General features: G+C 54.0%; 5 protein-coding genes across 5 annotated transcripts; 1 reads left to right on the forward strand and 4 right to left on the reverse strand.

Moving 5' to 3' along the window:
• Positions 1 to 376: 376 nt before the first annotated feature.
• CDEST_03379 (Putative RNA recognition motif domain, nucleotide-binding alpha-beta plait domain superfamily) lies at positions 377 to 2,619 on the reverse strand. Its single transcript, XM_062919538.1, has 6 exons — positions 2,560 to 2,619; positions 2,411 to 2,504; positions 2,197 to 2,355; positions 2,079 to 2,130; positions 1,523 to 1,986; positions 377 to 1,473 (listed from the first exon to the last, which is right to left on the reverse strand). The coding sequence occupies exons 1-6, from the start codon at positions 2,583 to 2,585 to the stop codon at positions 1,186 to 1,188; spliced, it is 1,083 nt and encodes a 360-aa protein (XP_062775589.1). The 5' UTR covers positions 2,586 to 2,619; the 3' UTR covers positions 377 to 1,185.
• A 1-nt stretch (position 2,620) lies between these two features.
• CDEST_03380 (Putative RNA recognition motif domain, nucleotide-binding alpha-beta plait domain superfamily) lies at positions 2,621 to 5,657 on the reverse strand. The gene is made up of 5 exons (XM_062919539.1): positions 5,345 to 5,657; positions 5,031 to 5,280; positions 3,702 to 3,733; positions 2,809 to 3,145; positions 2,621 to 2,738 (listed from the first exon to the last, which is right to left on the reverse strand). The coding sequence occupies exons 2-5, from the start codon at positions 5,032 to 5,034 to the stop codon at positions 2,668 to 2,670; spliced, it is 444 nt and encodes a 147-aa protein (XP_062775590.1). The 5' UTR covers positions 5,035 to 5,280; positions 5,345 to 5,657; the 3' UTR covers positions 2,621 to 2,667.
• Positions 5,658 to 5,662: 5 nt separating this feature from the next.
• CDEST_03381 (uncharacterized protein) lies at positions 5,663 to 5,985 on the reverse strand (the record flags this gene model as incomplete). Its single annotated transcript, XM_062919540.1, has 2 exons — positions 5,663 to 5,800; positions 5,890 to 5,985. The coding sequence occupies 2 exons, from the start codon at positions 5,983 to 5,985 to the stop codon at positions 5,714 to 5,716; spliced, it is 183 nt and encodes a 60-aa protein (XP_062775591.1). The 3' UTR covers positions 5,663 to 5,713.
• Positions 5,986 to 7,329: 1,344 nt separating this feature from the next.
• CDEST_03382 (Putative ubiquinone biosynthesis protein COQ9) lies at positions 7,330 to 9,454 on the forward strand. Its single transcript, XM_062919541.1, has 2 exons — positions 7,330 to 8,944; positions 9,053 to 9,454. Exons 1-2 carry the CDS (start codon positions 8,507 to 8,509, stop codon positions 9,383 to 9,385), a joined length of 771 nt encoding a protein of 256 aa, XP_062775592.1. The 5' UTR covers positions 7,330 to 8,506; the 3' UTR covers positions 9,386 to 9,454.
• A 55-nt stretch (positions 9,455 to 9,509) lies between these two features.
• Positions 9,510 to 13,643, reverse strand: CDEST_03383 (Putative P-loop containing nucleoside triphosphate hydrolase). Its single transcript, XM_062919542.1, has 4 exons — positions 13,284 to 13,643; positions 9,933 to 13,205; positions 9,767 to 9,878; positions 9,510 to 9,700 (listed from the first exon to the last, which is right to left on the reverse strand). Exons 1-4 carry the CDS (start codon positions 13,494 to 13,496, stop codon positions 9,672 to 9,674), a joined length of 3,627 nt encoding a protein of 1,208 aa, XP_062775593.1. The 5' UTR covers positions 13,497 to 13,643; the 3' UTR covers positions 9,510 to 9,671.
• Between the last annotated feature and the right edge of the window lie 9 nt (positions 13,644 to 13,652).

The following is a 13,652-nucleotide window of genomic DNA, read 5'->3' on the forward strand; positions in this document are numbered from 1 at the left end:
GAGCTCTGTAGGTTGTCAAAATCAAAACCAAAGCTAGCTTGCCCTAGATCATATACTTGGTGTACGGACAGACTTTGCGATGGCATTGAGCCAGTCGTGACTCATGTGGACTGGGTTGTATTACAACTGAGAGTCCGATCACGGCTGTGATAGAAACCAGGTCGTGTCATGGCCTGGCCAAAGGATGCATTTCAATAGGCGACACAGTTACCGTGACAAACATCACCGACCAAGACAATTGGCGTAAAGACCAAGACTGTCCGTCATAGGGCATTTGGTGTCATCATCCGCGTTGTCCATAGGATAAGGCGGACCGCGCTCACTCACCAATGTTACACTGCAAGAGATGGGCTGTGTATATTCCACTCTTTGCATCAAACCGTCAGTTGTAAGTGTAAGTACTGCGCACCTGTGCCGCCCAGCACAAACGCAATTATGATGAGTGATGCGCGTTGGACTATGTTATACCGGCACGCTAGCTTACTACTATTTTTTGCTACCCGGACATGCCGCTTCAGTGTCGAAACATCGTCCTCAGCTAAGACCTCCGACGATCACTGCGGCGCCGTGGTCCAGCACAACTCATGATACCAAGCAAGCACTATTAAACGCAAAGGCCAAGTGCTTCCTCCCGCCCGTGAAATACATATACAGGGAGAGAGGGTTTGAACCAACCCCCCTCCCACCTGGCCTTGCAAACAAACGAAGATGCACGTCCTTATCAAAGAATAACTTTTGTGTAGAGGTCCACGTCGAGCCCCGAGACGAAGGCTGTACCAGGAGTGCTCGCCCGCAATGACTGTACTACCGGGACTACCAGGGCCGAATAGGCCATCCTAACTGATAACAACAATACATGATAAAAGTCGTCCTGATGTTAGTCGACGAATTTTGTGTGTTGCGACCAATCGTGACCCAGTCCGTCCTGCCTTGGAAACCCGAAACGCAAGTCGAAGACGACACTCACTTTGCCGTTATGAAAGTGAAAGACAATTGCAAGGAAAAAGAAATGTAGACTGCTGTGTGAATCGAGCACAAGAAACATTTGCCGGCTGTTTAATGTCGATCCGCCGTAGAGGAAGTTGGACGTTCGGTCGAGTCAGCTGTTAAGCCGACCTTCGCAGTGTCCGTCGAGAGTAACAACTGCCAGGAGTAACCATGTGATTCGTCCAGCCAAGTTTGCTATCACATGATCTGATCTTGTGTCAGACCCGCGTGGGCATCCGTCTCCATGCTGTCACCGCCGCCGGCAGCGTTCAGGTATCTGACAAAGCTCAGACCCAAGGGTCGGCCGCCGTACTGGTAACCTTGGAACTTGGCAATCGCAGTTTCGGCGGTTTCTGCAGAGTCGAAGCGAACCACGCCGGTCCCACGCGATCTGCCACTCGGTTCATACTGAATCTCTGCCTGCTCGACCTTCCCGATAGTTGTGAAGAGTTCAACAAGATCCTCGTTGCTAGTAGACCAGGGAAGCTGCAAATGGTTAGCATGGGGCAAAACCCTAGCAAGTAGATCAGCTTACGTTTCGCACGTAGATAGTCTCGCTCCGGTCGGTTCCAGCGGTGGCATAGTCAGTGAAGGGGTTAGGGGGGACCGAAGGCGCGTTGCCAGCGTCGAAGCCGCCGGGACCTCCGGGACCTCCGGGACCAACAACACCGGGGCCACCGCCAAAGCCCCCGCGACCATAGCCGCCAGCGCCGAAGCCACCACGGCCAGCGCCGAAGCCACCGCGGCCGTAACCGCCGCCAAAGCCGCCTCGCATGCCACCACCAAAGCCCCCTCGGCCTCCGAAACCCATAGGGCCTCCAGCACCGGCGAATCTGTCTTCACGAACCTCCAACAAGCGGCCCTGCCAGTCGTAGCCATTGAACTGCTGGATGGCGTTGCGAGCATCTTCGGGGTTTTCGAAAACGACGATTCCAGATCCCTTTGGGCGGCCGTCAGGTCCTAGGTGAACATCGGCGCGAATCACGACCCCGTTTCGAGCTAAATAGTCCATGTGAGTCGTCAAGTATTATCCAAGAGAGTGAGGGTTTTATTGCCAGCGATGAGATTTGGCGGAGCGGAGTTCAACTTACCAGCCTGTCTGAACAGGTCCTTGAGGTCTTGCCAGCCCACGGTGTAAGGAAGCTAATGAATCGACAAGTCAATACAGGCCAGCAGTTAAACTGTCTCATGGACGCGGGGATAACAAACGTTGGCCACGTATATCTGACGGCTGCCATTCCCCGGGTTGTAGCCCCCACCACCGCCGCCGCCGGGAAAACCACCAGGGTTCATGCCGCCGCCGCCGCCACCGCCAAAACCGCCACGGTTGGCTGTGGCACCGATGAAACGAGGTTCAGCTTCGCGGTCCTAGAACATGGTCAGGGGGTGGACGCCTTGCAAATGCCGGTTATTTGGGACATACTTCTCGGACGTAGACGAGTCGACCCATCAGGTTCTGGTTGCTGAGGGTTGCCACAGCGTTCTGGGCTTGGTCCCGCGTCGCATATTCCACAATTCTAGAAAGTTCCTGTCAGTATTGGGAAACATGCAGATTAGAGATAGATCGAAGACTTACCCGCATCCCTACATAGACCCATGGACACACGTCCCAACCCGTCAATCCAACGATTCCATCAATAGCCAGAGGGAAGAGTCCACAAAAGAAAAACCAGCCATAGACTACGTGTAGAAGCCCACCTTCGACATTCCATTTGGAAGTAGTAACACGTCGGCGAAGAGAACTTCTCCGGCTGAAACGAAAAAAAGATTGGTTAGCCTCTGTAACCCTACATGCCACCAAGGACGAGAGTGCGTTCTTACCCTGTCGCATGAAGTCCTTGAGATGATGCCACTTCACATCGTAGGATAGGTTGCCGACGTAGACGCGGCGATCCTGCTGAGACGTCTCCCTAATATTGCTCATCATTTGCTCGCGGGCGGCTGCGCGCTCCTCGTACGATCGGTGCGGCGGTGCTCCTCCGAACCCGGTGCTAGATCCTCCAGATGGAGCTCCGGTTCCAGTCATGGGGGATCGATCTCTCCGTCCACGGTATTCGTCTCTACTACGGGATCGGCTCCGAGGAGAAAATGAACGGCGTCTTGAAGCACGGTTGGGACTGCGCGAACGTCCACGTCGAGGGGACCGAGATCTCTCCCGCTGTCGCAAGTCAGTAAGGAACAGCGCCATTGTCCGTTGAAGCATGGGGGGGCTTGGAGAAGCAGATCGCTTTTGACCCTCTTGGACGTGGGTTTGCCACTTGACGACGTCGCAGAGGAACAGATGGAAGATATGCGACTTGTCAAGGGAAGCATATAAGCGGTGGCGAGGGAAGGCAGATTTCGAGAGGAAAAGACCCGAGCGGCGTTGCGTATGAAGAAGGTGCGACCTGGACAGCCGACGAGTTAAGGCTAAGGTGCCGCCACCTCCTTCCCAGTCGATGGCAGAAAGAGATGGGAGACGGCCCACTATGTTGTCGTAGAAAACGAGCAAAAGAGGCAAAGCAACAATGAAGGCATCCAGTGATTCTGCCACCTTGGGTACAGCAGGGCAGACCTCTTGAGGAAAGGGCGCAGAACTGCGAAGGCGCGGGCAACCGGCGCAAGTGCAATTGCGGGCGGTAGAGAACGGGATTCGGGGAAAGACGTGGGAGGGTAGCGACAGCGATGGGGGTTGCTTCGAGCTTCAGTGACAAAAGAAATTAGGGTGATCTTACACTTACAGGTCGATAGGTGTCGCCGGAATCAGCTATAACGGGGTCAAGTTAGTCGGAAGGTTGGAAGGAGAGGAGTTGATGGTAATGTCTGCGGGAAGAAAGCAAGAGAAGACGGAAAGAATTGAACAAGGAGATGGAGGCGAAGGAAGGAGGAGGAGGGTACCAGCAGTGATATTTGGATAGCTGAAGGGTGGGCAGTACAACCTAAGAGAGGAACGAGGGGTACGAGGCCAGTTGGTGGAGAAGGAGCGGAAGGACATGCAGCTAAGGTACTGTACCCAAGGTAAGGTAGGTGCGGTACTCTGTAGAGGAGGGGTGGGAAAGCACGAGGGGGAGAGGAAGGGAGGGGGTGGATGAGAAACGGGGGGGTTGTCCAGCATGTGCGAGCAACGCGAGGAAGCCATGAGCCGGGCAGGGTGATTTATCTGCCCATTGTACATGTATATGTGTATATATATGTGTGTGCGTATGCCATTGAATGGATGGGTCAATGAGCAATTGTATGTGAATGAGCGAGTGGTTGGATAGATGGGGCGTGAGAATGGGGGTCGGATGGTTGGGCGGAAGGAGGGATGTCCGCATGTATCCCAACCAGGCTACCTATGTACACAAGGTAGCCATGTGTGTATGCATGTACATGTATGTAAGGCTGGATGTCGCCGTATTTGACCAGTACGGCGGCAGGAGGGAAGAGAGGACAGACAGGGGCGAAGTGGTGATGAGACAGGGAAACCGCCTGGGAGATGCTGACCGAAGGAGCCGGAGAAGAGCTCATCAGAGCGACGCCATTCCTTCGGAAGATGATTGCTTCGCGTTGATGTGGCCAAGTGAGAGGCAACGGCGCGTCATCGTCCCAGAGGGGGTGCTGGAGAAGGGTTGGGATGCTCAGGACCTTGAAGCACAAAAGAGGCTTCAGCTGTGTGAGCATAGTCGAGGCGGGGAGGGGTGCGCAGGTTCATTATTTGGTGAAGAGGCATATGGTGAGGAAAGAACAGACAGATGATAACAGATGGGAAGAGGGACTGGCAAGCATTTACAGCCAATGTGAGGCAGGAGGGTAAGCAAGGCGATGGGAGATAGGGTACGGCGGAGGTGCGGGAAGGCAACACTGCCGTCGAGAGGAAATGCGAAAGCAGAGCTAAGGCAACTTCTGGAGCAGAACAAGGAACAAGCCGGGCGCGAGGAGGGCTGGGGGGGAAGGGGGGGAGAGTCCATTGAGAGTGAATAGACGAAACGACAAGAGCTGTGATGTAGACAAGAGACAACGTTGAAAACAACGACGACGACGAAGACAGCGACAACAACAATAGAGACCTGACGAAGACTTACCCATGGCGATTGTTGACTCGGGCGATCCGTGAGAGAAGGGTTGAACGACGACGATGAATTGGCTGGCAGCTCAAGATATGCGGTGCTGCAACGTGATGCGTTACTGCTGGTTACTGGTGGTGGTGCTGCGGTGTCGTGATGCGATACGATGCGAAGTAATGTGACGCGGGCGCGCGTTGCTGTTTAGATGAGATACCTGAGGTCAGGTAAGGCAGAATTGCGAGAGCGTGTGCGGTGTGGTATGGTGTGACTGATGGATGAGGTAAGTAGGTAGATAAGGTAGCGAGGTTGGACCAGGTCGGGTAGGTAAGCACCTAAGGAAGGCGTGGGCTCGCCAGAGCAAGGTAGGCAACGGACAGGCGTCAACAGGTGGTAGTGGTGGTGCGGGTACGGATGTGTGTAGGTGTCTGAGAGTACGAGAAATGAGAGGGAGGGAGATTCAGAGCGCGTGTGTGTGTGGGCGGTGGTGTCAATTGGGCAGTGAGACGAGACGGAACGGAAAGAGATGACGCGAGTTGGGGTCGGAACAACTTGAGCGACGCGGCTTGATTCAGGTACAGGCGTCGTACGCTCGGTGGGGGAAGTGGACAGGCGTCCATTATTTGGGATGGACAGGTGAGGATGTACCTCCCTCTACTTAGGTAAGGTGTGCAGAGGCAGAAAGAGTCGACGTACCGACGGCTCTATTGATCTAAGGTGCAAAGCAGGTGCTGCCAATCTTGTTGACGATGAATAGTACGGAGGTAGACGGTGATGAGGTTGGCTGGGAACTAAAACATGTCAATCGCCGATGCAAAACAACGCGCAACGCATGGGAGAGTGAGTCGATGTCATGTTGGATGTGATGTTATTTACCTACTTTACATAGTACAGTGAAGGTGTAGTACCTTGAGCTGCAGACAAGGGCCGGGTCGGCTACTGTCTGCAAGAAATAGAGAATGAGACAGAGACACATACACAGTGAGAGAGGTGGGGGAGAAGGGTATCGTTGAAGGGCAACGCAAGGCAGAATCAGAATTATCACAAACGCAACGCGATGTTGGTGCTACTATAGCCAATCAGAAGCCCTGGCTTCTAGGTGGTGTGCATCCGAGGCATTAAGATTCCACTTCAACGATCTTCCCAACACAAAGGGCAAGGGAGCCTGCTCGACCTCCTGCCGCCGTAGCTCCCAGTTAGTCCCTTGTACCCCAAGAACCTCAGGTAGCTCCCCCCTGTTCTCGATGGTGATTGGCCGCAAGGGGGCTTCTCAGGTGGGACCGAGCTGCAAGAATTGTGTGAATAGGCACAGCAGATGGCGGAGCTCAACTTGGCACCATCAACGAATCACAACGTTGAACTAACCCGACTACGGCGTTCAATTCCAAGTGGCATTTGATCATTGCGCACCTGAACCACACGAACGCACACATGTACAATAAGTAGGTCGGACAGACAGACTATTAGTTGACGCGGGCCGAGATGGCATGATGGCAGGTTTGGTATGCACGTGCAGTATGTTGGACCATCGAGTTATCACTCGGCTCATCTACAAAAGGGACTACGCAGATGCGTCCATGCCTCACCTCACTCCTTTAGCATCTTATCTCCCCTTCTTCATCTGTTTGAAGAGCCGCAAAGCAGGGTTATCCCGAAAATTTCTGGGGTTTTCTTGATGGAAGCCGTGGTCGCATCAGCTCGGAACGCCGATACAGTCACCTCGAGGTTTTAGTAAGTATGCTTTGGGTATCGAGGCACTGGCGACAATTGCCTTGAAGTATTGAGGCGCGAGTCCCCCTGACCGGGCGGTATTAGTGACCAGGCCCATGAGAGGCTAACACCGGGCCGCAAGGCGGTCCGGATGCTCCAGACTGTCTGCTTATCCTAAGCACTTACTCCTTGCGCAGCTCGTAACCTTGAGAGCCTCGGCGGCTGTTGTTTTGTCACAACTGCTACCCTATCCCCATCTGTACCAGTGGAAGTGGGCGGCCTCACCAACCACGGCCTCCCGGAGGCCGCGAGCTCCTGTTTGGTCTCTCTGTGAATGGATTGTGGCAAGAACCTTGAGGACCCTGTTTTGGTCAGCTGGTGATGGTGTGGTGGGACAGATAGCCACCTGAGCAAGAACCCTTCTGGCCCCCTTTCACAAACACCTCCTGCCGTCTGTTGCGGTGTTCCATCTCACCTCCTCAACCTCAGCTGAATGAAGGTCGGACAGACTAGCGTACCCAAGTCACACGCACAACCCGTCGCCATACACGTGCGCGTATATAATGCCCCGTCGCCCGCATGATTTCTCGCGTGTTGCGCCGGGCAAGCTACCGGTACCACATTCGGATGCTTAAGTGACCCGTTTCAACACCCTCATTCCGCCGTCCTCGTCGAATTTCTTTCTGTCCGCTCTGCTACCATCTATCCCTAGGTATTTCTCGCAGCTTATGCATCGGGCTTACACATCGTTCAGCCAACAGACATACGAAACCGGTTTTACCTTCCCTCCCAGACCTAGAGGCTCAGAAGTTGTGTTTGCTCATTCAGATTGCACGCTCTGGCTACTGCGGCTGTCGACCTTGGTTTGTTTCCAATCGCTGTTGGACAAAGCCATCGGATGGTGAGTAATGCAACACAAAAGCTATTTTTCTAACTTAGAGCAGTGCAGCCTGCTCTGAGGCGTATATATGCATACCCGGACGCAAGGTAGATGTCATGGACCCCGCGGGGGGGGGGTCTTTGCAATCTTCTGTTGTACCTATCATTTTCAGGGATCATGCAGCTCCCAGGTCGCATCAGCAGCGCTGGAGCCCGCATACGTAAACCATGTGATACCATCTGTTAGAGTTGCCTTGCCCAATTCTCACGGTCTCTTGCGCTGGAGCACACACGTCTACGCGATGTTGATGTTTGTGATAAGAACGCGGCCTTTTGTGTCTATAGGTTCATCGAGGCAACGTGCTGCCGCTATAAGAGGGCGAACCCATCGTGTATTTGATACATGGCTCTTTGAAATTCTCTGTGGTATGATCTACCTCGACATCCAGTATTAGCCCAGGTGGCCTGTTTCCTGTCTCCTCTGATTTTGACCTCGCCTTCTCTTGAGGCATGAGAAATACCTTACTTTCTTGTCAGCAAGTATCTACGAGGTGTAGGTGTTGGTAGGTGGGGCCGTCATTGCAACCTCAGGTTGTTCATCTAAAAAAAAAAAAAACCCCCCAACCGACGAAATAGCCCTCTCTTTGGAGGACCGGTTGGTCCTTGAAGCCCGCAAGGGGCCGAAACCGAATTGAAGAATCAGGCGGGATCATCCGCGATTGGAATTACTTCTGGACCCTTTGTCACTGGTTATTCGGGGAGGCATAGCAACTACACCGAAGGGGAAGGGGAACAAGGACATCACCACCACTGTCAGCCGCCGTCGTCCTTTCACCGTCGGAAAAGCTGGACAAGAAGTCTCTCCTCTTAGTTGGAAGTGCACTACATACAGCTCACTTTCGAACGCAATGTTCGTTACACGTCGCTCAGCGGCTGAAGTGGCCTTCCGCTCTTTGCGCCAGTATCCGAGAACCGCCTCCGCCAGCCCCCGGCCGAGCCGGCCCTATCATTCTTACGACCACCTGGATTCGACACCGTCCTTCCACTCACACGAGCAGACGATTCTGTCGGCCGCCTACAAGCACGTGCCCGAACACGGCTTCTCGTACAAGGCCCTCGCTCTCGGCGCTCGGGACACCGGCTACCTCGACATCAGCACCAGCGTGCTGCCGGACGGCCCTTTCAGCCTAATCCGCTACCACCTCGTGACGAGGAGAGAGGGTCTGGCCGCCAAGAGCAGTCAGGTGCCCGGGGGAAGCTCGCAAACTGGTGTTCAGGAGAAAGTCGAGCGTCTCACGTGGGAGCGGTTATTGGAAAATGAGCCCATCATCGATCGGTGGCAAGAGGTAGCGCAATCCTCCTTTCCCGCTTGCTTCTGTCTCCGTTCCTGCCTGCCATAACTCCGAGGCATATAGTCTCAATCCTGGCCTCAATACTGATGATGGATGCGACAGGCATTGGCTGTTATGGCGCAACCGAGCTATGCGCCAGTTTCGATTAGGGAATTGGCCAAACTGGCAGACGAGATCTTGTTCCTTTCTGGCGACACTTCCGTTGACCCTTCATGGTACACCAAGCGCGCGAGCTTATCCATGATCTACGCCTCGAGCGAGCTGTTCATGACCAACGACAGATCCGTCAATTTTCGAGATACGAGAGACTTTCTTCGGCGGAGACTGAACGAGGTCGAGGACGCTGGCGGTGTCTTGGGCTCCGTCGGACAGTGGGTTGGCTTTACAGCCAGCGCGGGCATCAATGTCTTGAGAAGCAAAGGACTTCGGCTTTAGGTCTGCTGTACTCGATGGCACCTGCGGGCCGCTGTACAATATTGTGGAGGGATTTTCCCCCAACCCATCCATGTATTAATTGTGTAGATTTGATTGTATAACAAGGACGCCATTAACCTGCTCAACCGTTCCACCAAATACGCGGCCAACCGCAGCCCATGACCACGAGACTCGAGGGTAAATTGCTGAAACGCCTGCCACCCTAAGATACATCCGTGTTTGCCGATACGCCTTTTTTCTTCTTCCCTTTACAACCCTCCCCCTAAGGTTGTCTCGGCTCATCAGATTAAAGTACGTTGCCGGGGATCAGTGAGACTATGGTCCATGTTAGTAGTCATCCATACAATAGACACGCGCTAAAGAGGTCTTCGCCAAAAGGACCTATAGCATACCGGATGATCTTGACGTCCTTGTCGAGTGTGGCCCGCCCCTCAATCGCGTTTGGTGTAATCATGATATACTGTCGTGACACTGAGCGTCGCGCGGCAGTGATCTAGTGAAGAGACTGTTAATCACAAAACGGGCCAGGGCGTAGAACTATACTTACCAGCATGTTTGTGCTGATGGTGCGGTTGACGTTATCCATGAAAACGTCAAACTCGTCCAGGCATCGAAGAGGCGATCCCATAGCCTCCCAGATGGCCAACAGCATGCAAATAGACGAGAACGACTTTTCACCCCCCGACAACGTCTTTGTGCTTCGACCACCAGTCCCCTTTCTGGTTTCGTCCGGTTCCACAAAAAGCTGCAGCCTCCTTTGAGGATGGTCAATGGCAAGTTTACCCCTGAATCCACGCTCACTCAAGAGGTACTGGAAACAGATGCGAGCACGCGCTGAGATATGTCGCTGAAACAGACGCCACCGATTTAGCCGGTCTTCTAGGTTGAGCTTGCCCGCCGCCTGCTCTTCCTGCTGTCCCTTGTGCAACTGTTGTGCAGCTTCGTATGCGGCTTCCGCCCTGGCCGCCCGCTCCTTGATCTCCTCGTCCGATGCGCCGAGTTTCTGCGCTCTTTTCTCCAGCTGCTGGTGAACAATAGCGTACTTGCTTTCGATGCTCTTGTAAGTTTCGCCCTCCTCAATATACACTCGCTGTGGTGCCTTCTCCATAGCCTGCTGGGTGAAGTTTGCGACGACCTCAGCCTGCTCGTCACGTCGCGTCTCTGCCCTTTCCTTTTCTAGGACAGCATCATCACGGATCTGGAAGGCACGGTTCTTCTCCAAGACTGCCATCTTCCGCAAATCTTCGGCCTTCTGAACTGCGAGCTGTAGCTTGGTCAAATGGGCCTGAAAGTCCTTCAATCGCCCCTTTTCCTCCGCAAGCATCCTCTTGCAAGCTTCACATCCCTTGTTGAGCTCATCTTGTCGTAATCGCATCTCGCCGTACTGAGTGCCATGATGCTCTCGCTCGGCCTTGATTTTCTCTAGCTCTTCCCGGAGCGAGATGAGTCTGCCATCGGCCCCTTCATACTGGTCGAGCTCGGCCGAGATTCTTTCAACTCTGCCCTGAACTCTCAGCAGTTGCCGCTCCAGTAACAGGTTTTGTTGGTCTTGAGCCGTCAAGGCTGATTTGCATTTCGCAACCACTTGGTCAAACTCTCGCCGCTTCAGCTCGATCGACCGCAGGTCTCCTCGGAGATGGCTCAGGGATTCCCTGGCGAGACTGATTTGCGTCTCGTCGTCTGATTTCATTCTTGGTGCACGTGGGAAAGGACTGATGGGGCTTTGGCTGAACCCTGCGCCGCCCGACCGGGCCATGCGAAGGCCAGTGCCTCGTTTGCCCGCGCCATCGTGAAAGGAGATACAAGCCTGCACATTCGGCGGCGGCGAATCGCTCATCATAACATCTTGTGCTTTTGCCCTCTCTCTTATCAGGACAATCTTGTCGATGGTATGGGCCACGATGAGCTGACTGCGAACCCAATCGTTGTCGAACTTGAGCACGCGGAGAACCGTGTCGAAAGCCGGGTCCGGTTCCCTTAGCTTAATATTGGGTGGCAATCGTCTACCGATAATGATAGGAGGGGTTCGGCCCAGGTTTACTTGCTGCATCAATCTGGCTAGGCGTTGTTGGTCTGTCTTGTTGGACACGAGGAAGCCATCCAACGTCGCACCAAAGACCGTCTCCAGGATGGGCGACCACTCGGGCTGAGTGAGTTGCACGTGAGCCCCGATTGGACCAACAGGCTTCTCTTGGAAACCATTATCCCTTTCGATAGCCTGGAGGAGGAGTGGAATCTTCTTGTCGTAGGCAGCCCAGAGTGATCCCCTGTTCTGCTCGAGGTTGCGCAAACGGCCCTCGGCCGAGGAGATTTCCATCTTCTTTCTATCGAACTCGACCTTTCTTTCTTCCGCGGCTCTTTGGGCTTCAGTCAAGTCGGCTCTGAGCTGAGGCAGCCTATCGTTCTCTTCGGCCATCTGTTCCTTGATCGAAATTTCTTCTGACTTGGCTTCGTTCAGCAGAGTCTCCTGCTCCTGGCGAGCACTACCAGCTCCGGCGCCCAGGCGCTGCTCCTCTGCTTGAATTTTGCTCTCGAACTCTGCCATCCCTTGCCCGGCATTTTTCAGGCGTTGCTGGACATCTCTGAGCTGATGGTGTATGTCGGTAACGGCCTTCTTAGCATCCTGGTACGCTCCATCAGCGGCTTCAATACTCTCCTGAATCGAGCCAACTTCATGGGACTCGTTGTCCACGGCTGCCTTGGCACGCTCTAGTTGCTCGTCGCGTTCAGCCAAAGCTTGTGTTGTCTGCTCGATGTTCACTGCGGCATGGCGGATCTCCTCGTCCAGAGCGGTAATTTCGCTGTTGCATTTCGACAATGCATCCTCTTGCTCGGTCACTTGGGACCAGTATAGCTGGTTTCGAAGACGTCGATACGTCTTCCTCATCTCCTCATTCCTTTGGGCAATATCCTTGAGCTTCTGTGCTTCGACATGCTCCCTCTTGGCCCGGCGAACGTGCTCCTCCAGACTCGGTAGCTTCGCCTCGTGACTTTCAAGGATTTCTGTAAGCAGCTTGTAGTCGTTGTCGAGCTGTTCCAGCTGCACGCCACGGACGAAGAACTTGTACTTCATGGATGGCGATGACGAATTCAGAAACTGCCGAGCGTTGTCCTGCGATAGTACGTTGAGTGGATTGTCCACTTGCAGTGCCCAATATTCGGATATCTCGTCGACATCGGCCTTCTTGGTGGAAACAATCCTGCCTGTCACGCTTTTGAGCTTGAAACCACTGGCACCAGCCCTGGAGAAGTGGCGCTCGACGGTGATAGTGTCGCCATAGAGGTCGTGTTGATAGGCATCGATGCCTTGGTTCTTGATCTTGACGACTATGACGGAGTTGACTTGGCCTTCCTTGATGAAACTCTTCAAACTTCCACCTCTGTTGGTGGAACTAGCCTTGCCGCCAAGGCACAAGGTGAGAGCTGTAAGAACGGCACTCTTGCCGCTGCCGTTCTCGCCAACGATGAAATTGATAAGGGGTCCCAGTTCGACATAGAGCCGCTCGTGGCACATAAAGTTGACACATTCGACACTCTCGATAATACCGTTCTCGGCAGCATGGTTATCGCCGATGCGTTGAGGGCGGCTCTTGATTTTCTGTGTGGCACGTCGGTCGTCTTGATCCTCGTATTGCAAATGCCTGAAGCCATCGTCGCGGGCAATCTCGTATTGTGTGCGGGGCGGGGATTCGCGGCCGGGTCTTTCTCCACCATCGTCTTCGTCTTCGTCTACCTCACTATCTGAGCTGGATGTTTCCTCTCTCGGAGCAGCTGCTTGCTGCTTCGGCTGCGTTGTATTCGACAATCGGACTCTTTTTGACTGAAGGTAACGAAGACTTTAGCAATTCGAGCCGATTCCAAGTTTAGACTTGTGACGTCTTTTCAGGATGTCACTTACGGATGCGTCTTGGCTAAGATGCGATCTTGCGTGCTGGACGTCCAGTACCTCGTCGCCTGCGCCGGCTGCTTCCAAGACAGCGCGGGGCCTTTTGACAGAAGCCATGGCCTTTATGCGTGGAGTTTGCGACTGGGTCGTCGCGCTCGCCTCGGATGTGGCGATGATGTGTCGAAATAGGCGTCGAAGATGATGGGCGCAAAGGGTCATCAACATGAGGTTCCTTGGGCGGAACGACTTCGTGCGACGCGCTGTAAGACAGGGATACGCGACGTTACGAATTTCCGTGGTGGGGCTTGCTCCGGGAACCGAACACTTAACGCGCACAGTGCTGTGTCAGTTAGAATGTCCGGATAAGCTCACTACCTAAAC

The sequence above is a fragment of the Colletotrichum destructivum genome, chromosome 2, assembly GCF_034447905.1.
Source record: "Colletotrichum destructivum chromosome 2, complete sequence".
NCBI lineage: Eukaryota > Fungi > Ascomycota > Sordariomycetes > Glomerellales > Glomerellaceae > Colletotrichum > Colletotrichum destructivum.